Source organism: Haliotis rufescens, unplaced genomic scaffold (genome assembly GCF_023055435.1).
Source record: "Haliotis rufescens isolate VD_foot unplaced genomic scaffold, xgHalRufe1.0.p SCAF_6, whole genome shotgun sequence".
Taxonomy (NCBI): Eukaryota; Metazoa; Mollusca; class Gastropoda; order Lepetellida; family Haliotidae; genus Haliotis; species Haliotis rufescens.
In genome coordinates this window covers 59,238,813-59,266,716 of record NW_025964334.1, presented here as the reverse complement: position 1 = coordinate 59,266,716, position 27,904 = coordinate 59,238,813, and the positions used below count along the sequence as shown (strand labels likewise).

At 40.5% G+C, this 27,904-nt stretch overlaps 1 protein-coding gene across 12 annotated transcripts in view; it reads left to right on the top strand.

Annotated features, from left to right (window-relative positions):
* Positions 1-27,904, top strand: part of LOC124143196 (SCO-spondin-like) — a 66,921-nt gene that overhangs the window by 10,130 nt on the left and 28,887 nt on the right. For 7 of the 12 annotated variants that reach the window (XM_048386173.1, XM_048386172.1, XM_048386171.1 and 4 more), the window contains exons 2-21: positions 5,248-5,339; positions 8,472-9,044; positions 9,947-10,216; positions 10,598-10,615; positions 10,983-11,525; positions 11,974-12,135; positions 13,034-13,297; positions 15,008-15,169; positions 15,894-16,154; positions 16,349-16,363; positions 17,479-18,021; positions 18,461-18,643; positions 19,595-19,762; positions 22,614-22,796; positions 23,759-23,932; positions 24,768-24,947; positions 25,229-25,402; positions 26,199-26,378; positions 26,666-26,839; positions 27,684-27,863. In XM_048386173.1, the coding sequence (XP_048242130.1) occupies positions 5,267-5,339; positions 8,472-9,044; positions 9,947-10,216; positions 10,598-10,615; positions 10,983-11,525; positions 11,974-12,135; positions 13,034-13,297; positions 15,008-15,169; positions 15,894-16,154; positions 16,349-16,363; positions 17,479-18,021; positions 18,461-18,643; positions 19,595-19,762; positions 22,614-22,796; positions 23,759-23,932; positions 24,768-24,947; positions 25,229-25,402; positions 26,199-26,378; positions 26,666-26,839; positions 27,684-27,863 (4,480 nt within the window). In that variant the 5' untranslated portion in view covers positions 5,248-5,266. Of the gene's footprint in view, positions 1-1,768; positions 1,865-5,247; positions 5,340-8,471; positions 9,045-9,946; positions 10,217-10,597; positions 10,616-10,982; positions 11,526-11,973; positions 12,136-13,033; positions 13,298-15,005; positions 15,170-15,893; positions 16,155-16,348; positions 16,364-17,478; positions 18,022-18,460; positions 18,644-19,594; positions 19,763-22,613; positions 22,797-23,758; positions 23,933-24,767; positions 24,948-25,228; positions 25,403-26,198; positions 26,379-26,665; positions 26,840-27,683; positions 27,864-27,904 lie in introns of those variants that run through there. The other 5 variants (XM_048386164.1, XM_048386165.1, XM_048386168.1 and 2 more) reach the window with 5 other exon arrangements.

Here is a 27,904-nt window from a genome sequence, read left to right as displayed (position 1 = left end):
TTTTAAACCACTAACTATGACTTAATTTGTTCTTAACATGAAGGGCTTGAAGTAAGATAAAAGTCTTATGACAAGAAGATTAAATAGTTAGCTACAAATATGTATTCGGAGTTAAAGGATATTTATCATCCAAAACTGACTCCCACAGGAGATATCGCTTGTGTTAAATCAAGCGATATCTACACTGTAGATATCTCTGCAATGAATTGCATCACCCTGCTTTGCAGACCATTGTGACGTCACTGGTTACCATGCCGTCACAATCAAATGACATCACTAATGGCTCTGCCACTGAAGCTGTTAGCAGTTACTATTTACACTTAAGACACTGCTTATTGCTGTCTTCAAACTGGAAAAGTTGGGAAAACGATGTTGGATGATAAATAAAATCTCACCCTTGTGTATTTTGATATCAAATATATTAACACTCGTTGATAAAGTGGAAAAACTCCTCGGCAAGCTTTGGATTTCATTCACTTTAATCAACTCGTGTTGATATATTTGATATCAAAATACACAAGGGTGTGATTCTCCATATTTAATAACTGGTCCAATCTTATTTGCTTTTGTTTGTCAGGATGGTGCCAGGTATCAGTCAACACATGTTCATCATATAGAGCATCATATAGAGCATGTGTTTATGAATCACTATCAAATAATGATGATACCAGGTGTTCACGAAAAGGTGAGCGTATCCTGCATCACAGGAGACACCCGTCACAAACACATGCAAAAGCAAGTCAATTGTTCACCTGAAAAAATAGACAGGAACATAGGGAATGGCATCGGGCATCATTTTTGTCACTGATGTGTCAAATTTGGAAATGTCCTCCACATGTCTGCCATAAAACATCAAAACACCTTAGGGTACAGACATTGAAATAACAAAGGTATATTTCCCAACGTTTTCGTGATATGATGTTTTCAGAAGATCATATTCGTACAATGTGTCTTAACCGTTTTATCCGTAAGGATATGTCTAATTCACACCTGCCGTGGTGCCCGATGTTGAGACTGGCATCCCCCGTGTTATCTTAACAGTAAGACTGGTCAGGCGACAACGCCCTCCCGCAGCATGGCTCACCACACACACACAGCCAGCAATCTGAGACTGCATTGAAGCAGTCGTCTATTGACACACCATGCATTTTATAGCAGAGTGGTTTTGTGTCTACATCCACCCGAGGCAAGATTTACATTGACTCATCGTCTCCTGGAAACAGTTCAACAGATCAATTGGGAGCGTTAGGGAGAAATGCTTGAGATTTAGATCACGAACATCCAGAAACATATACAATGAAATATTTGACATAGGACCGTTCATGATTGATGCTCACGGTACCTGGAACCTCCCAGCTGCCACAGAATCCAAGCTCTTGCATATAAATTTAAGTATCTGTCAAATTCGTCTATTTATTCGTACAGTATGAAATTCCAAGAATTCACCAACCACTCAAATGTTTTTAACCACACTACATTTATTCTGTCATATGATATTTTGTGGACACGCTGTGGTGTGTGTTAGTTATGAAACACTATGGTCATACGAAGTAATTATTAAACAAATAGGTCACCTATCAAGAACATTAAATGTAAACAAGATTTAAAACGACGCACCGAAACGCAAAACACAAATATTCCTTTTGCTTTGTACATAATTCTTCAGAAATTCCTGGCATCGTTCAATTTATGATAATGAAGGGAAAGGGAAGTAGAGAGTTCCACGATCCACCTTTGGTGTAGTGACTGAACGACACTGGTGGATTACTAGCGTCTTTCAAAATATGGCACCATATACCGCTTATTCTTGTTCAATAACATTCAAGCAATGAAAATGGTGGACTATGTATTCGATAATACATAAGTAAGTACACTACTCTCTTGTTGTAGATAAAATAACTGATCTGGTAATCAAAATATAGAGGTGTATTTTCTTGTCACATAACATGTTCATCTCATCAAGTGACCCGACAAAGCGTATTTTCAATGTCATGCCTCGACATGAGATAGACATTATTCGACAAGAAAATATATTTTATTTAAGTCTTTGAAAGGCATTTAGAAATGATATACATAAGGAAGAGAATTTATGGATGTCAAACTTCTTTATTATGAGGAACACAACGTTGCGGAGTCTATACTTACTCCTTCATTAGGTGAACGGGAAGAGAATTTATGGATGTTAACTTCTTTATTATGAAGAACACAACGTTGCGGAGTCTATACTTACTCCTTCATTAGGTGAACGGGAAGAGAATTTATGGATGTTAACTTCTTTATTATGAAGAACACAACGTTGCGGTGTCTGTACTTACTCCTTCATCAGGTGAATGAGTAAGAATATACTCCGAAACGTTGTGTTCTTCATAATAAAGAAGTTGACATCCATAAATTCTCTTCATGATATTCTATTCTTACAATTTTTTCTCTGCAAAGGACAGTGCCATGGCGACGGACTGAAAGTACTTCCGTTCACATTTCACTCAAATCTGATACCAATTTAATATTTTCAGATATTATATAGTATTCCAAATTCAGTTTCATATAAACCTAAAACATACAATTGTTTCAATAGACTGAATTGTCATGGAATTGTGATTTGTGTTAACTGTCACTTGAATACACTTTAAAGGTCTTCATAAATTACGAAGATTTTAGTGTGTTATGGTTCACTAGGCAGGAGCACACTTAGTCAGAAATCATTATTAAATAAAACAGAAAGATAATTCACCGAGTGTATGGCATCGTTTGTAATGCATAGTATGTCCACTTTCGTGTCAACTGATATAGCTATTCTTTAATATTCATTATGGTGTTTTATTATCAACCTGATGCTAATTTATCATATACTGTGCTTTACATTACGTTATACAATGTTAAACTGTACGATAACTCACTTCATACCTTATATTTATAATTTATGATACAACTTGTACTACTGCGTTCTATGATATCCTGAACTATCTTGACGATTATCTGCCCAAACAGATTCCACCTGGAGTAAAAGACAAACTAGAGGTGAAAATTATACGAATGGATCACTGTAAATCAGTGAGGACACCGGGTGTTCGCGGAAAGGGTAAACATGTGGTAACAAGAATTGCCACAAGTCTACTCACTCTCCATAGCGTTTCTGTAAGCCATGTTTGTGTAAGTCGCGAACACAGACTACCTTCATAAATGTTTAAAGTTTTGGAAACATGAAGTATAGTATTCTTTCTACAATTCTTGTTGGAAACATTCTTACCCATAACACATTTAGTATTGTTAGGATCGAATACCGGTACACAAAATATGAGTGAGTGAGTGAGTTAGGTTTAACGCCGCTTTTAACAGTATTCCAGTTATATCACGGCGTGTCAGCTTAATGTGGGAGGAAAGCCCGAAGTGATGCAGGTCTCGGACGTTTACCACTTCGGCGAAACCCACGAGCACGGGTATGGTGCTGACAAACCTAGAAACATAATCGGGGCGGACCGGGATTCGAACCCACAATCATAGGTTTCTGGCGTGCCCAAGGGACGCAAATCTGCAAAGCGAATCGCGGCGCCTTAGACGACTGGGCCACCCGTGCCCCCACAAAATATGACTTACTTAAGTATTCTTGCAGTTTCAGCACAAAACTAGTGTCTCAAAACCCTTAACAGATTGTTTTATCTGACAGCATGATTTCATAAATCATATATTGAGATATACAACTGATACAGCATCGTAGGAATGTTTTGTATTTATGACAAATGTGTCTTGTACAAGACGTTAATGATCATCGATGTTGACGGACACATGACTCGGATTCTCTCACCTTCTAACAATGGCACGCGCGTGGAGTGTTTGCTCAGGTGATAGTTGATACTGTTGCCATGGTGACAGTGATGTCAAATAGCAAGATAAAACAGTGTCATTTAGCACTTTGAGTATCAATAATAGTACCGTCGTCACTGTATTATAGAATGTTTGTGTTAAGCACACTAACTGGTGCACGTTTTTTATAAATGTCCAATGGGCATATGCATAGCTCATGATATAGTCGGAATCGTACTATCGACTCTTATTGGATATTGAAAGGGTTTTGTCGCTTTATTTATTTATTATCTATAAATATTGTTTTATTGTGCAACTGACGGTTTAATAATAACAATGAATTTTCAATCTAAAAAATTCCAAAATGAATCGAAATTAATATATTTTCTGTTACGACAGTCAAGAACGAACCATCTGGAAACACCAAAAATACATTTTGTAAATTAAGCTATATAACTTTTTTACACATCTAAAATTATCGGTGAGGATGACATGACATGAAATATACCATGGTTTACAGTTACGAGCTACATGTGTATATTTAACATGCATTTAACGGTTGTCAGAAGTGGAATATTGACAGATCGTTTAATGCGGCGTCACAAACCAACCACACAATCAACAAGCCGGACTTTGCCGAATGCTGACGACGCCGGGCAATTAAGTGAGTGGGATTAGACTGCTGTCTATAATCCGTCGTCGTCACCATTCGGCAAAGGTCGTCGTTCGTCGTTGACCGGTGTTTTTACATTCATTGTTAGAGTGAGTGAGTGCGTGATTATGGTTTTACGCCGCTATTAGCTATATTCCTCGGCAGGGGGCACTGAAATGGGTTTCACACATTGTACCCATGTGACGGCGTGACGAGCGAACGCTTTTACCACTTGGCTACCCGACCGCCCTCATTGTTAGAGAATTGGTCACCTGTAAATCTCATTCTCCAGCGGTTTAAACGTGTACTTTCATCATGCAGTGTATATTTCCTGCAATTTAACCCAGCCAAGAGTATTCACTCATTAATTAAATGTACCTCTCAGGTGTTGATGGTCGCAGCCGACTTGCCACTTACTGTTGATTCAGCTACTATCCTTATTTATTTACAGTTGCTTAGCTAATCAGCTTGTATATTTGCTCTGATTTAGTTAATCAGTGATCATTCTCAGTGTTAATTGGGTTTTTGATCCTTTATATAGTCGTCTATTGATACAATTAGCTGATAATAATAAGCCTGAGAAAATTTATTACCACGTTTTCAATGGTTACTTTATTCTCGTATAATGACTGGTCTCGGGAGCAGAGCCCTGTGACACTGCAGAGTGAATATCGTTTGTCGGTGAGGGAGGGAGATTTGTAACACATATGTTATCTCAGGTCAAGTATATAATAACTACTATAACTCTTATTGATGCCAAGAATAAATGTAATATCTTCTTGTGGCGTTTCCAGGTAACCAGACAGGACTACAATGCGGTTACCCGCCTCCTTCTTGGCGCTTGCAGCCACGCTGCTGCTTGCGGATGCTCAAAACACAGGCCCATGTGAGTAACCAATTTATTGTTGCTTGTTGTATAACCTAAATATCAGATTGGCTAGTCGTTGTTAATACACACGCAAGTACACAAATGGCCGATCTGTGCAGACGTCTTGACGGCGTTATGTTTGATTCTACGTCACGAGTTATCACATCAAACACTGGAGAAAAAAAATATTGTTCCACTGCTGAAAACAATTACATTATTGCAAGGTGTTCCTCTTTAAAAAAAGACTAATAGTTTTAAATAAGGTCTGGTTTTGTAGCTACAGCGAAAATCTATTCTTGAGACAAAATACCAGCCAGCCATTCACCCTTTCCCCACTCGATTTCATTCAATACGTAACGACACTGTCACTCTAAATCACGTAACACGTTATGACACGTCACTCACCAACACTCAATACGAAATGACACGACACTCGATATCCATCAATACGTAACGACACTGTCACTCGATGTCACCAAATACGTAACGACACTGTCCCTCGATATCATTCAATACGTAACGACACTGTCACTCGATGTCACCAAATACGTAACGACACTGTCACTCGATGTCACCAAATACGTAACGCCACTGTCACTCGATGTCACCAAATACGTAACGACACTGTCCCTCGATACCACTCAATACGTAACGCCACTGTCCCTCGATATCACTCAATACGTAACGCCACTGTCCCTCGATATCACTCAATACGTAACGACACTGTCTCTCGATGCCACTCAATACGTAACGACACTGTCCCTCGATGCCACTCAATACGTAACGACACGTCACTCGATGCCACTCAACAGAAAGACAAGAATTGTAGAATGTAAGCATAATTTTAATTCAGATTTACATAAGAGCTACATTTCTGGAGAATGGGTTATCGGGCGTTGCTGTATCAGGATATTACTACACAATCTGATAGTTCTAAAGTTCTGGACAACATCTTTGTGAATCATGAAACACACCGTGATGCTGCGTTAACAGAAGCAGCACAGTGACATCATCTTAGATCGGAAATAATATATATCTAATCAAATATGAATGCAGTCATCATCAAAGAGTTATGATTATTATGATTTCTCGTTCAAGAGAGGAGGATACTGATTCAAAAATATTTCAACATCAGAACATGAGATATATGACATCTTTCTTCCGGCTAATATCACACTTGTGAATCGGTGGTGTGAAATGTACTATAACACAACCCCACCTTGATAGCATTTCGGGTTGAAAGGGAGGACATGTCACAGAAGATTGTCATTATTAGTAGGCCATGACATCTATAACGTGTCAGTCACGTACTCACGGCTGATCTTAAAGGTGTACGGAATGTCATCATTCCTTGTCCTGTGCAGAATAGTATGCTCCACTCAACTGGCCAGGACGTGGTCGGTTCATGAAACACGTTAGAAAACTTAATATTGAAGTTGTAGATTGTCACAATACTATTACATTTTCACTGTCACTTTTCACTGTGGGGTCGCTTCCTAGACGAAAACCACTGATGGCATTTTGGTCCTTCTGTCCATTACACTTGTTCAACAAATCAGATGGATTTCACTTGTTTTTTCCAAAAGCATAATCTTCATGTGGCCTTTCTTCCCGAATCACGACGTCCTTCAACTTTGGAAGGAATTTGTGAGTCATGGTTTGGGACGAACTCACGTCGTTGCTTCCGATCCGAAACATGTCGATTTCTGAAACCATTTCGTCTAGCTTTCCAATACTTCGGCTGACAGTGGGCAAACTGTTTTCATTGCGTTTTCCAAACCTGGTAAGTTTCAATAGATATTTTCTTTGGCAGAACTTGGCCATACACCAATCGATAGCTTCAGTGGCGAGCGTCGTGCACAGCTTGTTACACATGGGTGCATTCACCGCTCCTGATGGAACCAGTAACAGTAACAGTACGGCGATACTGAAGATGCCCTGCATTGTTGCTCAGTCGCCAGGTGCTCTGCTGACGTCCAGTCCAACTCTTCACCACTGTCTTGTCAGTTTATGAAGTCTATTCTCACTGAATGAAAGTCGAAACCTCTCTCATTAGCCTAAACTGGCATTGTTCACAGAAGTATATTGGTGTCTAATTTGGATGGAACGTGGGCGATATTAATGAGGAGCGTTGTCAACGGTGGACTATTATCAGAGATCTCATTGTAGTACACATATTCAGGGCATCAATTACTGTAAGAGCTTACTAAGGTCTGATGTCATCATTCAGATGGTAATTACCCTATGTTATCATCAGATATGTTTCTCATTATGTAACGTTATGAAATGTTGTTGTACCGAATGGCCGAGCTGTGGAGGGATTCGCACAGTATCAGTATATTCGAACAAATTGTATCAAGACATAAAACATTTTGTTGATAACAGCTTCTCTATTCTTTGAAAAAAAAGATGTTGTTATTCAAAAAAAGTTTCATGTTTTCTGGTTCTGGGAGTTTGCTGTGCACTCACTCGATCAGTCACTAACTCACTCACTCACTCACACACTCAATCACTCACTCACACACACACTCACTCACCCTTCCACCCACCCACCACCCAATCAATCAATCAATCAATCAATCAATCAATCAATCAATCAATCAATCAATCAATCAATCAATCAATCAATCAATCAACCAACAACTCACTCACTCACTCACTCACTCTGTTGACTGACTGTTGAGTGTGTGTAGCCATAACAATTACAGTGACGTTTCCTCGTAGATTCAAACGTTCATATGGTAAGTGAACCAAACGATACTACAGCTTTCATAGGGAAGTCCATCACCCATAGCTTCTTGTCCTCAGTTTTGTATGTTGACGTTTGAACACATTAGTCACCAGTAGATGAGACGGTCAGGTGGGAAAAGACCTCGAATCGCCCTCGTGTCCCTCTTCCTCAGGTTCAGCCAGCCTTCAAGAAACAGTCACATTATGAAACGTCTCAAAAAGTTGTTCTGCATGTGTCAACAACTAAGGGAGGTAACTCTTATCACATTTCCTGCTATGACCTGGCAACGTAGACATTTTACGTTTCAGTCATTTTTTGCCACTGACAATCACAACACACTTACAAAAATCTCTTCTGCCATGTAACATAAACACACTAGCCAACATCTAATACATAAACGTTTTTGTCCTCTTCCCCAGCATGTAGTGACAGAATGGACATCGTCCTTGTCATCGATGGTTCAGAGAGCATTGGGACAGACAACTTTCAGAAAGTAAGATCAGCCACGGAGGCCTTTGCTCGACAAGCATTCAACCGTGTACAGAATCTCAGATTGGGCATTGTCGTCTATGGTACAACTGTGGAACAAAGCATATACCCTTCCAGCACCAGAGAAGAAGTGTTTCAAACTCTCGAAAACCTTGTCTACCCAGTCGATGGTGGCACCAACACCGATCTTGGTATCGATACTGCTAGGGCGCTCTTAAACACCACAAGCAATATTAGGGCCATGGTTGTGCTCACTGATGGGCTCTCCCGATTTCCTGATGATACTGAAAAATCTGCAAATGCTGCAAAGTCAGAGGGCATTACAGTTTACAGTGTAGGAGTTACTCTGGATAGCATACTTTTTCCACAAAGCGTCATTAATTCTTACACATTGGAGCTGGACCGTATTGCTACATCGCCACAAAACAGATTATCTATCGACAACTTTGACCAATTATCGATTTTGGCCAGTGGGCTCCTGAATCAAGTTTGCGTCACTCAATGTAAGTATCACAGTCCCAGGTAGAATTATTTTGGATGACGACATCTTATGACATAATATACGTCAATGCAAAAAAAACCCTCAGTCTTGACGGCCAAAACAAATTCAATTCGGCGTAAAAGGCAAAATAGTTGTGAAAATTATATGAACGGACCACTGAAAATCAGTGATGACATCATGTGTTCGCGATCACCACCGATGGATGGATGCAGCATTAATGCGGGGCTGGATAAGCGATCAGATCTAATGATTAAGGTTTGGTTAATGTCACATACGAACTGTATCATTTACTGTATCACTTACATCAGGACCAAAGCATAATGTATCCTGACGGAAACAGTTCCTGTGCATCAGTATCAATACATGAATGCAAACAGAACAATGTATGGGTATCCATGAAACATGAACTCATCATGACAGTGTCAACACATGTCCACTGTAAATGTCAACTCAGACTGAAAGTGTCGCGGGGTCAATTGTCAGTTGTCAGTATTGGGTAACCAACTTTTTTAGTGACACAGGCTTGACAACGGCGCCTCATTGACGACACAAGATGGTTGAGAAGGCTTGTGCGATGTCGCAGCAGGACCAACGTTACCGGAAGTTCAGCGACGTTTAATTTCAGCCCCCATATGTTTGATATGCAAGAGATCTGGCGACACAGCAGGCCAAGGGAGTTTAGGGGTTTAATGTTAACCAATGAAGTCTGACACGATCTGCCGTTGTACAAAACAACCTTAGCGCTACGGCTGTCGTAAGTCTATGTTAAGGTATGGGAGTTACGATCACCTAAGATCGATTTGTACAACGACGCCCAGATATATAAGACTGGAATATTATTCAACATAATGTTTTCATGTTATTTTAGGAATGTCTCAAGTTGCTGAGGTCATGTATTTTCAGTGACAGTAACATCAGGGCTTGTTGACCAGACCATCTTTGTTGGAGACACCTTAACTCTAGTGGCCCGCATGAGTGAGTCCGGTCTACAGGATATCCTCTGGTTCAAGGGGAACACCCGCTTGCCCAGTGACCCAAGGATTACATATTCCAGTTCTGGATTCGAACACCGACTTAGTATTACCAATGCGCAGCAGAGTGATTCTGGCACCTATAGCCTCACAATCAATGGGGTCAGCACTTATGGACAAGTCACTGTACAAGGAAATTCAAGTATGTATACTGAAATTATTTCGTTTCTAATATGTATTTATAAAACGTCATTGCAAGAGAATAAAGGACAAACTAGCTGTGAAAATTAAGTGAATGGATTACTGAAAATTAGTGATGACACCAGAAATTCGCGAAAAGAGTAAGAATGTCAGTGAGAGAGTGGATAAAGTACTTAATGTTATTTCACAAATGTACATTTTGTTCGTTTAAGCAATTACGCTAAGTGTACCTGGTGTAAAATTACATAATATCCTCACAGCGAAATAAGAGTATTGGCTATCTGGCATTGTTAAAGTTTGGCCGAGAATATGTAAATAGCCCACATGTCCAGGTACTTTTGGAGCATCAAATATTGTCAACTTATTTGTTATCATTTTTCAGATCCGGGATCAACTGCAGGTGGGTTTTCTCTCAGTACCAATAAAATATAACATCATTGTGGCATCTTTGAAGGCCGTGTAAAATGTAACTTGCCACACGAAATGAACACATGTAAAGTTTATGAATAACACTGAAAGATATCATTATGTGTTGATTAAAAATAATAATTATTTTAAAAGATTATTGATTTTGCGTTTTTCTATGTGTGTTTAGGAACATAATTATTATTTGATACGGAAAGATATCATTATTTGTTGATTAAAAATAATAATTATTTGAAAAGATGATTGATTTTGCGTTTTTCTATGTGTGTTTAGAAACATAATTATTATTTTGTAGATATTTCCATGTTGATCAACCCCCCATTTTCATTCTTTGTTGCTAGTCTGCCGCGAAAATATTGATGTGTTCTTGGCTATCGATGGATCAAACAGCATCAACCCTGACCCATTTGAGTTCGAGCTTTTACCTGCTGTAGTATCATTTGTGGACGAAATGTTTAACAGAACCCAGAATGGCCTTCGTATGGGATACGTTCTCTACAGCAGGATCATCAACAGTGAGGTGAACCTGTCTCGCAGCGATGCTTTCATACGTTCCTCACTACTGGGTGAGACATACCCCAATGAGGTCACCAACACCCATCTAGCTCTTAATCGCATCAAGGATCTGTTTGACGCACAGACGACCGACTCTGCCAAGGTTGTAATGGTGATTACTGATGGCGCGTCGGACGATTTAGCGGCTACTGCACAGGCAGCATTGAATCTGAAGGCCGCAGGAGTACAGATAATAGCAGTCGGTGTGGGTGACCTAATTAACCAAGAAGAGCTCCGTGGACTAGCATCATCTTCTGACATGGTCATCCTTGTGGAAAACTTCCAAAGTTTGGCAACACAGCTACTTAATATCACCAGCCAGTGTAATGGTACGTGTCTTTCAGAGTATGTCCTAACTAAACATTACACGTGTAGTTGGGTACCCGTGAAGATCCGGGTGAGGAAAGGCCTGAAGGAACTTATTCTTGTCGTATGTGGCGGTTAATTTATAAAGGATCGGGCGGAGAGGCTCGCTGACTTGGTTGATGCATTTCATCGTATCCTAATTTTGGAGATCGATGCTAATGATGACAACCACAGGATTGTCTGGTCAAGATTATATAATTTTAAGAGCGCCGTCATGTTGCTGGAATATTACTGAGTGCGGCGTGAAACAACAAACAAACAAAAGAAATCACATGTTTTTGACCTAATCTGATCACAATACCAAAGATATTACACGAATACCAACTAAAACTATAAACATATAAATGTTGTATAACAGGCCAATTGGCTGTAGAGATTGGAAAATGAGAATGTTCTTTTTCCTGTGGTCAGGTGTGTTCTCCCCTTGGACGGAACAAAGTCGTACTCCTTGTACTGTGCCCTGTGGTGGAGGAAACCAGATAGTGACGAGGACAAGAACCTGCTCGGGTGGATCCTGTGTCGGCCCGACGTCGGAAACCTTCTCCGTCAACTGCAATACTGCCACCTGTACACGTGAGTGTCACTCAATACAGAATCAGACTCCGATATCTCGAAAAAAACTCAACTTTTTACTCAAATCTCAAACTTAGTTTGAGATTTTAACTCAGCTGAGTTTCTAACCCAGTCGCGTTTCTCAATACACTGTTCAAGTTTCTCCCAAACAAGGGGAAACGATAAATAAAACGCACTCCCCACAAAAACTGAACCACATAAAAACTCGTCGGGCTCCATAAACCCGAGAGGATGTTGTCTGTGAACTATACTCCTTGATTACGGGACCGCCTCCGTGGTCTAGTGGTAGAGCGTCCGCCCGGAGAGCGGAAGGTCCGGGGTTCGATACCAAAAGACGTTAAAAGATGGTACTTGTTGTTACCCTGTCTGGCGCTTAAGCAAGGACTGGTCGGCTCGGAGTCAGTATACTGTGTCTGAGTGGGATATTCATGTTAAACTGCGGCATGGTATCTCAGTAGGGTAGCACTATAAATCGGCATCAGTCCGGACTAGTACAAGCAGCCACACAAACACACACACGTACATGCACGTCGCTTTTTAAGTGCAATAATCTTGGACGCAACGTTAAACCCCGTTCCACAACCACACCTTGATAACGTGGATATTCGTTTCTCCCTAAAGCGTCTACGCCTTTTCATCAGAGCAATTTTATGACCGACCGAAAAACTTACATTACCTACCCAACTCAAACTGTAGAATCAGTTTTGATTACAAAATCGAACTCAGTTTGTTTCGAGAAATCCATTTTGCATTCTTTTGAGTTTTCTCAAATTTTAACAAAATCTCAGACTTAAGTCAGTCTTTGAACTTAAGTTTTTTTCGAGATTTCGGAGCCAGAACATATAACAATGTACAATATATGACTGTATGTTTAATTACATATTCTATATTGTTTTAGTGCTTCAGCGTTTCGTCGATATTGACGTCTTTGAGGGGGACACCTTTGAACTGGTGGCTGTCTTCGGTGAGGCTAATATACCCGGAGCTACATGGACTAAAGGAGGACGCGCAATATTCAATGGTGGCAGGTTCTCGACCTCAGGAACAGGATTCGATCAGACTCTCAGAGTGACCAGCACACAGATGACCGACGCTGGGCAGTATGTTCTCTCTGTGGGTGGAGTGACCACCTTTGCCACAGTCACAGTCCGACAACGACAAGGTCAGTTGTTCTTAAAAGTGTTGCTGAATAGAAAAATAGACGTAGGCCGACATACGCTGGGAATAGGAAAAAGCCTAAGCCTAAAGCTCTAAATGTGAATCTTTGTAAATGTTAATGAGCGAGTGAGTCGGTTTGGTTTAACGCCGCTTTTAACAGTATTCCAGTTATATCACGGCGTGTCAAATTAATGTTGGAGGAAAGTCCGAAGTGATGAAGGTCTCAGACGTTTACCACTTCGGTGAAACCCACGAGCACGGGTATGGTGTTGACAAACCTAGAAACATAATCGGGGCAACCGGGATTCGAACCCACAATCATAGGTTTCTTGCGTGCCCATGGGACGCAACTCTGCACAGCGATTCGCGGCGCCTTAGACGACTAGGCTTACCCGTGCCCCCTAATGTCAATGATATTTTCTCTAGGTGTGAATAGGTATAGACCGATATAGATTTTCTCTAAATGGGTATAACATCTATAAATGTGAATGAGTATAGGAGGATCTGCTCTCTAAATGTGAATGGGTTTAGGAGAATCATCTTTCTAAATGTGAATGGATATAGGCCGATATTCTCTCTAAATGTGAATGCCGATAGGCCGACATTATCTCTAAATGTGAATAGGTGTAGGCTGAGATTCTACAGGCCGATCTTTTTACAAATTGTTATTGGGTATAGGCGGATTTTATTTAATTTGCACAGGAGAAGGTAGAACGTCTCCAAATGGGGAAAGGGGACACCCAATGGAGATGTATTCCGACAGGTTCTCACAATGGGCCTTGAGTTGTTGAACATATATCTCTCATTTAACATATGTGTAGATCCGACATCCCTCTAAATGAACAAACATGAGATCCGCCATTCCCTCTCAGTGAAGCTGTCCATGAACCTCTTCAATATCACAATGTCTGATTCGATATCATCTCTCACATGAATAGGTCTTCAGTAACCCATGCTTGCCGTAAAAGGTGACTATGCTTGCCGTAAGAGGCGACTAACGGGATCGGGTGGTCTGGGTCGCTGTCTTGGTTGATGCATGTAATCATATCCCAATTGCTTGGATCAATGCTCATGGTATCAATCACTTTATTATCTGACCAGACTCGATAATTTACAGACCGTCGTCATATCGGTGGATTATTGCTGAGTTCAGCGTTAAACAACAAACAAACAAACAAACCTAATGGACATAGGTGGGAGACTAATATTCTCAACTGTTATGTAATTCGATATTCTCACCAAACCGACCTCGTATTGGAAAACTTCTTTTAACACCACTCAGAGAAAACATCACTCTGAAACGTAGAAACAATTAACTATTTTAATTAGTAAGGATAAGGCATATGGATGAACAACTTCTTTATTACAATATGGAGCGACGTTTCGGTGTAGGTTCTAACACCGTCATAAGCAAGTGAAAAGAAGTTGTTCATCCATATATCTTATCCTTACTTAGTACTCCAACTTCTAAATCCTCTCAAACAAGTTAATTTAATTAGGCGTTGGCAAAACCGCAGAGGTATTCCTGAAGCGATTACATTTAACACGGAAAGTGCTTTTTAACTATATTTAAAAGAACAAAATTCAGACATAGCTCATCAATACTTATAGTGTCCGCCCATAGTGTCCGTCACGAGGGTAGATACGAATATTGTTACGATTAAGTCAATATGTTGCATGAAGCTTGTAACACTACAACTCTTGATATGACCAGGAGTGTTCACAACCTGGACTGAGGTCAGCAGATCGGCCTGTTCGGCTCCTTGTAACGGCGGCACCCAGACTGTCTTCAGGACCCGCACCTGCCAGAGTGGAACATGTTCTGGCCCCACGTCCCACACTACCACAGAAAACTGCAACACGGCGCCTTGTACCTGTGTGTACCAACATATATACTGTCTCTATTTCTGGGACACTGTTATTTTCCACTGCTTAATAAACACATTCTCATCTTCAATGAGTTTGCTGATAAGTTGTAATCTGTTGTGGGATATACTATTTTCAACATTCAAATAATATCAGCTTTTATTGTATTTTGTAACTATTTCTATGACGTTATAAGAACAACGTATCTTTGTTCACACCGACACATCAAAGTGTTCATATTGCTTAAACATATTTCTTAATCATTTTGTCAATTCCATCTGAATGCCGTCGAATTGCCACGTTTCTTAGCGCAATAGTATCAGATAAATGAAAACAGCACAGAAACGCCTGGATTGTGCGGCCATGTCATTGAAACCCTAACACTAACGTTCTCACGGTTGTAACGTTTTTCTCAGGAGGAGCCGTGAAGATCCGGGTTAAAATTGGGCTTCAGCAACCCATGCTTGTAAGGGGAACTACCAGGGTCGGGTGATCAGGCTCGCTGACGTGGTTGATGCATGTCATCGTATCTCAACTGCGTAGACGATGCACATGATATCAATCACTGGATTGTCTGGTTCAGTCTCTATTACTTCCAGAACGCAATCATATAGCTTAGTGCGACATTAAACAACAAACAAACAAAACCAAATATCATCTTTGTAACATGTTTCATTTTTGAGCTCAGTGACATTGAATCAAGGTTCATACTGTACATTGAAATCTGATTCCAGTGCTGCAACGGTTAATCAATATTCAAGTGACAGTGGGAGACACCTTCAGCCTGACGGCTGTGTTTCGCGAAGCCAATATTCCTGGGGCCAGATGGACCAAGGGCGGTGTTGTGGTCAACAGCAACGGCAGGTTCTCCATCACAGGCACTGGCACAGACCAAACCCTCAGAGTGACCAACTCGCAGCTGGGTGATGCTGGCCAGTACACCCTCTCTGTAGGAGGAGTGACCACTTTGGCCACAGTCACAGTCGTGCCACGAAGTAAGTGCTTGAGCATCCACTTCTTCAGGGTATCAGTGTCATGTCACTCTTTGCTATCTTGATTTGGAAGGTTGTTATATTTCTAAAATGTTTATTTCTTGTTGTGGCAGTGTCATGTATTTGTAATAACTTTTTGCTATTTTGACTTTGAAGATTGTTTATATTTTATTAATTTGTATTTGTTGTTGTTGCAGACACACCAATAGCAGGTATGTAAATTTCTTGCTTTAACATTACCAGAATAAAAACGTGCAGAGAGGCAGTAAAACCATTCATTCGAATTGACAGTCACGTGGATAAACATACCATTGGGGTGGACAGTGTCATATTTTGGTTGATAAGATGATATTTGAGTGAGTAAGATCACATTTGAGTAAGGATAAGATTAATGAATGAACAGATTTACAATAACGAGCGACGTTTGGGTGCAGGTTCTTACACCGTTATCAAGCATAGAATCACATTTGGATGGATAAGATCACATTTGGATGGATAAGATCACATTTGGGTGGATAAGATCACATTTGGGTGGATAAGATCACATTCTAGTTGATAGTATCATATTTGGGTGGATAAGATCACATTTGGGAGGATAAGATCACATTTGGGTGGATAAGATCACATTCTAGTTGACAGTATCACATTTGGGTGGATAAGATCACATTTTAGCTGATAGTATCACGTTTGGGTGGATAACATCACATTTGAGGTGATAAGATCACACGTAGTTGGATAAGATCACACGTAGGTGGATAAGATCACATTCTAGTTGATAGTATCACATTTTGGTGGATAAGATCACATTTGGGTGGATAACATCACATTTGAGGTGATAAGATCACACGTAGTTGGATAAGATCACATTTGAGTGGATAAGATCACATTTGAGTGGGTAGTATGAAATTGTCAACGTCCCAAGCAATAACCATAGGTAACCTTTAGTAACTACGAGTAACTGTTGGTAACTGTGGGTAACTGTTGGTAACTGCAAGTAATTGTTGGTAAATGTTTGTAATTGTGGGTAAATGTTGGTGATTGTGGGTAAATGTTGGTATGTGTGGGCCTCTGTGGTAACTGTGGATAACTGTGGGTTTGTGGAATAACGGAAAAATAGGTTTTACTTCAAGCATATTTGAATCAGCAGGGTGTCATACATCAAATGTCTCTACATCATGTACAAATATGTTTTAAGTATTACTCAAACAGTATACACAATGAAAACAACATAAGTGAATACACGAGCTAATCAGAATCAAAATCTATATGCATCTATTTATATCATATTGGGGTTTGTGAAGTAAATAGTATATGTCTTTCTAACCAGTATGTCAAGGAAGCCTCGATATCTTCCTCGCTATTGACGGATCAAACAGCATCAACCCCGACCCCTTTGAGTTCGACCTTCTGCCAGCACTGGTGTCATTCATCGAGGAAATGTTCACACGCACAACTGATCTCCGTATGGGCTACGTGCTGTACAGTACAATTCTCCGAGGGGAGTTAGATCTAACAGCCGACAGTTCTCTCCTTAGTCAATCAGTGGCAGGTCTTCAGTATCCAAACGGCGTTACCAACACACATTTAGCCCTGAATCGAATCGACACACTGTTCACTGCCAACAACAGAGACGCAGCCAAAGTTGTCATCATCATTACGGATGGAGCATCAGACGATCGCACCCAAACAGCCGCGGCAGCAACCACCCTGAAGAACAAGGATGTGCAGGTGATGGCCGTGGGCGTGGGGGATCTCATCGACCAACAGGAGCTGCGCAATCTGGCCTCATCTCCGGACATGGTGGTGCTTGTGTCAGACTTCGCACAACTTGCTTCACAACTCACCAACATCTCCAACCAGTGCAGCGGAGGTATTGACTTGTCTTTGCATGTGTTTGTGACGGGTGTTGGGGAGGATATGCTCATCTTTTCGCGAACACCTGTCATCAGTATTTGATAATAATTCAAAAACACATAGAACGATTTTGTCGCTTTTATGAAATTGGTATGAACTATTATGCATCATACACTGCTTTAAGCAGAGATTTTACATAATCATAGAAATGGTTCTGACGCTGGTACTTAACCCTATGTAATGGGAACATTTGCCCCATGCGTAGACAGTGTCATTTTACATGCAGGAGTTAACTACAGGCGGAACGTACTAATGTTAACATGAGGCCACATCTATATCTCACACTTAACCAGTTTCTTCTTCTTAGTGACATTTTGAATGAAGAAACAGGAACTATTTAATACCACCTTGTTCCTGATTGTCAACTCTTAGCCTTGTCCCATCTCTAATCGTAGTTGCAGTATGGTCTGAATGGATCTCCCAGCCTTTAGTTGGTACACCGTGCACCAGGAGCTGCGGAGGAGGAACACAGCAGCGGACGTACGTGAGGAGATGCAACAGCACGGCCTTCACCAACACCTGCCCCGGAAGCAGCAGAGATGTTCGGAATGAAGTCTGCAACACACAGGGTTGTCCCAGTAAGTGAACGACCGCTTTGTGTAGAGTTTAGAGGCCGTGCCTAGTATGTCACTTCCTTTGTGTATAAAAGCATTCCATCAGTAACGATCTTACAATATCCTGGTAAGATATGTCCGCTTTTCAGTGAACGTTTATCACTTGGGGAAAGCAATTATTATTATTATTATTATTTGTGAACGTGATGTTTGTTTTTCCCAAGTGCCGTACGTCATACGTTTTAGGACAGGTATTGTACTTCATGGACTCAACACACACACACGCACACACATACATACACCAAACACATCACACACATATACATGTACACACACACGCACGCACGCACGCACGTCTAGTGTTAATTCGATAGCAATTGTTGAATCGATGGTGAAGGGAGATATTGTCAGTTTATATCAATGTACACTATCGAAGAAGTATCTTGAGTACATGTTTGAAAACCAATAATTATTTGTTTTTACAAAAAAACAATGTATGGGATTAAAACAATGACATAATCTTTTGTTAGAAGTGAATCCTTTTTGAGTTTTTCTCTTCATCAATACGTTTACCTGTACCTCCAGTAGTACGTCTAGTGACGCTAGTTTGCATGTTCTGTTATACACGTGTTCACATCACAAGTAGTTCCCAAACTTGCACCCGGACAAATAGAATGACGAATACTCCATGAACATAGAGTAAGGTATTGCTGGATAGATAAAGGATTGGAGGTCCAGAAATATACAACTTTACTTTTGATAAAAATGATTTTATCTTTCCACGATGTTATTATTCAACCATAGCGTTCCGATGGTTGGATTGGGTAGGTTGACAAGTAATATGTTATTATTAAACCCTAGCGTTCCAGTGGTTGGATTTGGTAGGTTGACAAGTAATATATTATTATTAAACTCTAGCGTTCCAGTGGTTGGATTGGGTAGGTTGACAAGTAACATGTTATTATTAAACCCCAGCATTCCGATGGTTGGATTGGGTAGAGAGCCGGACGGAATGTTCCGCCTCCTGTGGAGGAGGGTTGCTCACAATCACCCGCACCAGAACATGCGAAGACCCCACGAACTCGTGCGCTGGTTCCTCCAGTGAAACCTTCCAAGTTGCATGTAACACAGACGTCTGTACAGGTTACTGTCTGTTCTATCTGTCATCAGTGTGTAGGTAGACGCACGTGGCACATTAAGCCCCCGACAAGATTTACCAATGTCGTACATGCATCCTACTAACCAACAAGTCTAAATCTTTTTCAGGATAATATATTGCCTTTAAGGCTTTAAGCGTAAGTAATATTACCTCCGTGTCGCCGATATGCTGTTCCCTGTATGAACGTTTCGACCTTGGTAGCTGTTTGAGGTGAATATATACGAATATTAGGATATAATAGGTGATATGTTTGAATTAATGAGAGCGGTGATTGTATTTCTTATTACATGACTGGTATCAAGTAGGTTAAAAATTAAATATCCGGCGTCAAATACTCAATAACACCAGCAAAGCTGAAAATACATAACGTTCTTCCTCAAAGGTCTTCAAAACATTAAATTTTAACAAAGGCTTACCGTGAAATTTACTTGAAGTTTGTTTGTTTGATTATTTAGTTAGTTGTTGTTTAACGCCGAATGGCAATATTCCAGCTATATGACGGCGGTAAATAACCGACTAGATAATCCAGTAATTGACATTATGAGCATCGATCCTAACATGCATCAACCAAGTCAGCGAGTCTGACCACCAGATCCCATTAGTCGCCTCTTACGACAAGCATTGTCGCTTTTTACGGCAAGCATGGGTTTCTGAAGGCCTATTCTACCCCGGATCTTCAGAAAATTACTTTAAAGACATTTTTAATGTATGTGTTTTATGTATTTCAAAAACCAGTTAATGTTCTGGAATTTACTAATTACTTTTGAAAGGGAAGTTATTGTATTCCAGTTTACATATATTTATGTGTTGCACACAGTGCTTGTTAGTGAGGTCGGATAAGCTAGTGGTTAAAGCGTTGACATCTTGCATATGTAATCATCTAAAATAGTTTTGCCCTGTAAAATAAATGTTAGCCATATGCAAGCTGTAGGCTTCCTGTTGCGAAGAGTCAAACAGCTGATGCTAGCTGGTTGCCCTAAACTAAAGGCTACCTCTTGTGAAGAGTCAAACAGCTGATGCCAGCTGGTTGCCCTAAACTATAGGCTACCTCTTGTGAAGAGTCAAACAGCTGATGCTAGCTGGTTGCCCTAAACTATAGGCTACCTCTTGTGAAGAGTCAAACAGCTGATGCTAGCTGGTTGCCCTAAACTATAGGCTACTACATGTTGTTAAGAGTCAAACAGCTTATGCCACCAACAGCACCTATTGAGTTCCGCAGTTTACTAAGTTGATTGTCCTTCTGATTCTGTCTTCGCTGTTGTATTTCTCGATTGTATTGTGCAGATTCATGTTTATTGTCCTGCTTAACATTTACCGTCACGTTATTATATTCACAACCCACCCACACAGTCATCTTGTTGCAAATGTCGCAATTCTGTGTAACTGTCTAAAATTTGCACTAATCTGAGATAGTTTTGCACAATCCAAATAAATTATATATTTACATCCAAAATTAGATGCGTTTACAGTAATGTACGCATACATGAAATAATCACTGAGAACAACCCATCAACGCAGTTTGATCATATAGTTTTACTGCCCACGTACAAATGCCTCACTTGATCTGTGTGTCAGGCTTAACTGTTGTAGGGGGCGGTCGGGTAGCCTAGTGGTTAAAGCGTTCGCTCGTCACGCCGCAGACCCGGGTTCGATTCCCGACATGGGCACAATGTGTGAAGCCCACTTCTGGTGTCCCCCGCCGTGATATTGCTGGAATATTGCTAAAAGCGGCGTAAAACATACTCACTCACTCACTTAACTGTTGTACACACATGATCAATTTTGACATTCTATGTGTTTAGTGCTTATGTGGTACCTTACTTGCCCACCTATTGACTCACTCCTTTCCTCGGATTTCGTGTTAACCGTACACACATGTTTACTACACCTTTCCTATTGTCGAACACCTGGTGTCATCACTGAGTTTCAGTGATCCCTTCCTATAATTGTCACCACGCTATTGCTCTTTTACGCCAAATGCAATCCGTTTCTGCGGATAATCGAGACTGGTTGTTCCCTGGCTTTGACGTTTTATGTTATTGTGACCGCAGACGTCACACATCGTAACTTTCATAATGCAACTGTTTATATGTGAAGGACGTTGAATGTATGCTGTCACTTTCTTTAACTCGTAGACCTATCAAATGAAAAACTACAAATCCGAGCGTCAATATTATCCCAATGCATCACATGTCATGTCCATTACTCGTGAGGGGCGGTCGGGTAGCCTGGTGGTTAAAGCGTTCGCTCGTTACACCGAACACCCGAGTTCGATTCTCGACATGGGTACATGTGTGAAGCCCATTTCTGGTGTCCCCCGCCGTGATATTGCTGAAATATTGCTAAAAGCGGCGTAAAATCAAACTCACTCACTCACCAATTACTCTCTGAGGCTGATAACGGGAAGGCGTCTATAGCTCGCCGTCATTTGATGTTGTTTTAGTAATTGGGCGGTCGGGTAGCCTAGTGGTTAAAGCGTTGGCTCGTCACGCCGAAGACCCGGGTTCGATTCCCGACATGGGTACAATGTGTGAAGCCCATTTCTGGTGTCCCCCGCCGTGATATTGCTGGAATATTGCTAAAAGCGGCCTAAAACCATACTCACTCACTCACTGTTTTATTAATTATTTAGAAATAATATATGCATTAAATGTCCATCGTCCCCGATATCCCTGGAATATTATATGAAATGTTAATGTTCATTCGACCAATACCAATGTCACATCGGAGAAGACATGTGTCAAACACCCTCTGTCTTCCACATACAACCATCACCTATGTGTGGTATAAATGTTTCTATGTAATCTGATATACCCCTATCTGCCGTACCTACAGCAGCCTTTGGCCAGTGGGGATTGTGGAGTGTATGGACCCCGGGATGTCCGCTGTGCGGATCCAACCCTAACATCAACCAGCAGAGAACCCGAGACTGTGTGAAAGCCTCCCCAACAGACCTGGACTGTCCCGGAAATGCTGTAGACAACAGAGTATTTACCTGTACCCTCATCCCATGTCAAGGTAAATGTTCTTCTAAATTGTGTTGTGTATGATTTTACTATAGACTGCCCTTAATAATTTTGATTTCAAAAAGTAAACTTGAGACAGATGTGCGGTCAGGTATGTTGTATTGTGACAAAATTCAAGCATGGCTTAACAAACAATTGAGGCTTAAAGTAGGGAAACATGAATTTCATTCAGTTTCGAAACCACAACTTCGTTCGCCCACTCCAAACCGATCTGAACATGACAGAACAAGATTTGGCTACAGTCGTTTTGAAAAAAACCCAGCCTTTGACATTTCTAAATGAATTCAAATGATGACAATGATGGCGACAAATGTTACAGAAAATCTGTAAACTTGTGGTTCGTTAAATCATGCATCAGGGACACATCACAGAATACTGATCGTCTGAATTTTAGATTCATAGACGTGTCATCATTTCTTTATCAAGACATGACCTATATGCTTGTCGTAAGAGGCGACTAACGGGATCGATGCTCATGATGTCAGTCGCTGGATTGTCTGCTCCACACTCGATTACAGGTATTTACAGACCGCTGGAGTTTTGCTGAGTGCTGCGTTAAACAACAAACAAACAAGCAAAACATGACATCTACTTGGAGCGTCAGTCTGTTAGCTTCTCGCCATGTTTTTTTTTTGGTGACAGTTTAGAAGTTTTAGGGTAGAAGAAGACATGGTTGCTGTGAGGATTTCAATATTTCTATATTTTTTCAAAGTGGCGTTTCTGTACCGGTGCTAAAAACGGGGATAATTTTCCAGCATAAATTTAGATCCTTTCCATACAACATTCTTACCACAAGATTGTCGTCGATCTGAAACTTTGAATAAACTTACGAAGCCGAAGTACTAGAATTATTTTGAGGACGCTTTAAAGGGGTATTATTTCAGTTGGTTTCTGTTTGTGTTAGTATTTGTGTTTGTACTGGTGCAGTCTGCTCATGTGAATGTTGTGTTTTAGCTACCTGGAACAACTGGGGACAATGGAGTAATCCAGGTTGTCCTACATGTGGTCTCAGCATCACACGAACTGTCACTCGAACCAGAACATGTAACCAGGTAGCAGGTCAAGCATTTTGCTCTGGATCCAGCACTGACTCTGACATCAGAACTTGCAGCATTCCCAATTGCAGAGGTACTTACATTAATTAATTTGGAATGAGCCTGCACATATTCTTTCATAAAGTCATACATACATGATCCATAGCAAAGTAGGGAGTCCCCCATTTCGTAAAACATACCGAAGTCAAGCCTCTTAGATGTCCTTAGAATTGAACATTATCCGAACATTTCAATGATCATCTACGTAAAATACGATATCATTTGAGTGTCATTTAACAATCCAAACTAAAACAAGACATTGGTACTGAACATGCTTTTTAAACACATGTTTGTGCATGGTGATGTTGATGTAAAATCATCAGATACCACATATCGTTTATGTACAGAATACCTTTCAATTCTGGGGTCATACTGACACCATGTGTAACTAGACTGTAACTCATCGGATTTATGAAGTTTAAACTTCTCTCAATTTAAGTACATGTTGGGGGCAGAAAGTAAATCACAAGGGAAACCAATACGTTTAAATGTCTAAAGAGATAAACAAATGTTGATATCCATCCAGGGTTTTGTCCTCACAATTCGAACATTTGTAGGGCAGGTACAGGAACATGTGTAAATCCACCTTTTCACTCTAAAGATTAGCTGTCATTTGAATTAAGAAAATGAGTGTTTAAAACACATTGTGCCTTCAAATCAAGTTGCTTTTGACTATTTGAAATGAATTCACTGATAGTAATACATTACAAATGGAAACAATTTCGAAGTGTGGATATTCTTTGGCTTTGGGAAAGTGGGGGTACTAGTCATGTAGTAGATGGATACGAAATCCCACTACTTCTGGCAGTGATATAGTACTGTTTGCAGTTGATGACGACACGGAGGGTAACAAACGTTGGTTATTTCAGGAACGTGGGCAGCGTGGGCCTCCTGGGCCACGCCCAACTGTCCTACCTGTGGACCAGTCGGTACACAAAGACAGGTCTTCAGGAACAGAATATGCAACAAAGTTTTGACAACTTATGACAACTGTATCGGGTCAGGCAGCGATTCGAGATTCGATACGTGTTCAATACCAGTGTGTACAGGTACGTCTTAGGTTGACATGTACGGATGTGTACATACACATTTTCCTCTCCCACAGACTTTGTTTAACGTGTCAGTCATTTCATAATCTTTTCATGTTCGTGTGCTTGCAGCTTTGTGTTCGTTTGTATTTGTGTTACACGTCCTTACATTTTACCCACGTGTTGTACTTTTGACGAGTTTGTCTGAGCCAACGTTGTAAACTGGCAACATCTTCTGTTGTTTTGTGTTTGTACTTGTGTTTGTGTTTGTGTAGTGTTGTCATGTGAATGTTGTGTTTTAGCTTCCTGGAACAACTGGGGACAATGGAGTAATCCAGGTTGTCCTACATGTGGTCTCAGCATCACACGAACTGTCACTCGAACCAGAACATGTAACCAGGTAGCAGGTCAAGCATTTTGCTCTGGATCCAGCACTGACTCTGACATCAGAACTTGCAACATTCTCAATTGCAGAGGTACTTACATTAACTAAATTGGAATGAGCCTGCACATATTCTTTCATAAAGTTATACATACATGATCCATAGCAAAGTAGGGTGTCCCCCATTTCTTAAAACATACCGAAGTCAAGCCTCTTAGATGTCCTTAGAATTGAACATTATCCGAAAATTTCAATGATCATCTACGTCAAATACGATATCATTTGAGTGTCATTTTAACAATCTGAAGTAAGACATTGATACTGAACAAGCTTTTTAAAGCATAATACAACATGTTTGTGCATGGTGACGTTGATGTAAAATTATCAGATACCACATATCGTTTGTATATAGAATACCTTTCAATTCGTGTGGGTAAAACTGACACCATGTGTAACTAAACTGTAACTCATCGGACTTATGAAGTTTTAACCTTCTCTCAATTTAAGTTCATGTTGGGGACAGAAGATAAACAAATGTTTGATATCCATCCAGGGTTTTGTCCTCACAATTCGAACATTTGTAGGGCAGGTACAAAAACATGTGTAAATCCACCTTGTCACTCTAATGATTAGCTGTCATTTGAATTAGGAAAATGAGAGTTTAAAACACATTGTGCCTTCAAATCAAGTTGCTTTTGACAATTTGAAATGAATTTATTGATAGTAAAACATTAAAAATGGGAACAATTTCGAAGGGTGGATATTCTTTGGCTTTGGGACAGTCCGGTACTCAGTCATGTGGTGGGTGGATACAAAATCCCACTACTTCTGACAGTGATTATGTGCAGTTGATGGCGACACAGAGGGTAACAAAACGCTGGTTATTTCAGGAACGTGGGCAGCGTGGGCCTCCTGGGCCACGCCCAACTGTCCTGCCTGTGGACCAGTCGGTACACAAAGACAGGTCACCAGAAACAGAGTATGCAACAAAGTTTTGACAACTTATGACAACTGTATCGGGTCAGGCAGCGATTCGAGATTCGATACGTGTTCAATACCATTATGTACAGGTACGTCTTAGGTTGATATAGACGGACGTGTTCATACACATTTTCCTCTACCACTGTCTTTTTTTAACGTGTCAGTCATTGCGTGATCTTTTCATGTTCGTGTACTTGCTGCTTTGTGTTCGTTTGTATTTGTGTTACACGTTCTTACATTTTACCCACGTGTTGTACTTTTGACGTGTTTGTCTGAGCCAACGTTGTAAACTGGCAACATCCTCTGTTGTTTTGTGTTTGTACTTGTGTTTGTGTTTGTGTTTTTGTAGTGTTGTCATGTGAATGTTGTGTTTTAGCTTCCTGGAACAACTGGGGACAATGGAGTAATCCAGGTTGTCCTACATGTGGTCTCAGCATCACACGAACTGTCACTCGAACCAGAACATGTAACCAGGTAGCGGGTCAAGCATTTTGCTCTGGATCCAGCACTGACTCTGACATCAGAACTTGCAACATTCTCAATTGCAGAGGTACTTACATTAACTAAATTGGAATGAGCCTGCACATATTCTTTCATAAAGTTATACATACATGATCCATAGCAAAGTAGGGTGTCCCCCATTTCTTAAAACATACCGAAGTCAAGCCTCTTAGATGTCCTTAGAATCGAACATTATCCGAACATTTCACTGATCATCTACGGACACTACGATATCATTTGAGTGTCATTTAACAATCCAAACTAAAGTAAGACATTGATACTGAACAAGCTTTTTAAAGCATAATACAACATGTTTGTGCATGGTGATGTTGATGTAAAATCATCAGATACCACATATCGTTTGTATACAGAATACCTTTCAATTCGTGTGGGTAAAACTGACACCATGTGTAACTAAACTGTAACTCATCGGACTTATGAAGTTTTAACCGTCTCTCAATTTAAGTACATGTTGGGGACAGAAAGCAAATCACAAGGGAAACCAATACATCTAAATGTATATAAGAGATAAACAAATGTTTGATATCCATCCAGGGTTTTGTCCTCACAATTCGAACATTTGTAGGGCAGGGACAAGAACATGTGTGTATCCACCTTGTCACTCTAGTGATTAACGGTCATTTGAATTAGACAAAGTGAGTTTAAAACACATTGTGCCTTCAAATCAAGTTTTGACTATTTGAAACGAATGTATTGATAGTAGAACATTACAAATGGGAACAATTTCGAAGTGTGGATATTCTTTGGCTTTGGGAAAGTGGGGGTACTAGTCATGTAGTAGGTGGATACGAAATCCCACTACTTCTGGCAGTGATATAGTACTGTTTGCAGTTGATGACCTCACGGAGGGTAACACACACTGGTTATTTCAGGAACGTGGGCAGCCTGGGCTTCCTGGGCCACGCCCAACTGTCCTACCTGTGGACCAGTCGGTACACAAAGACAGGTCACCAGAAACAGAGTATGCAACAAAGTTTTGACAACTTATGACGACTGTTTTGGGTCAGGCAGTGATACAAGATTGGATACGTGTTCAATACTATTATGTACAGGTACGTCTTAGGTTGACATGTACGGACGTGTACATACACAT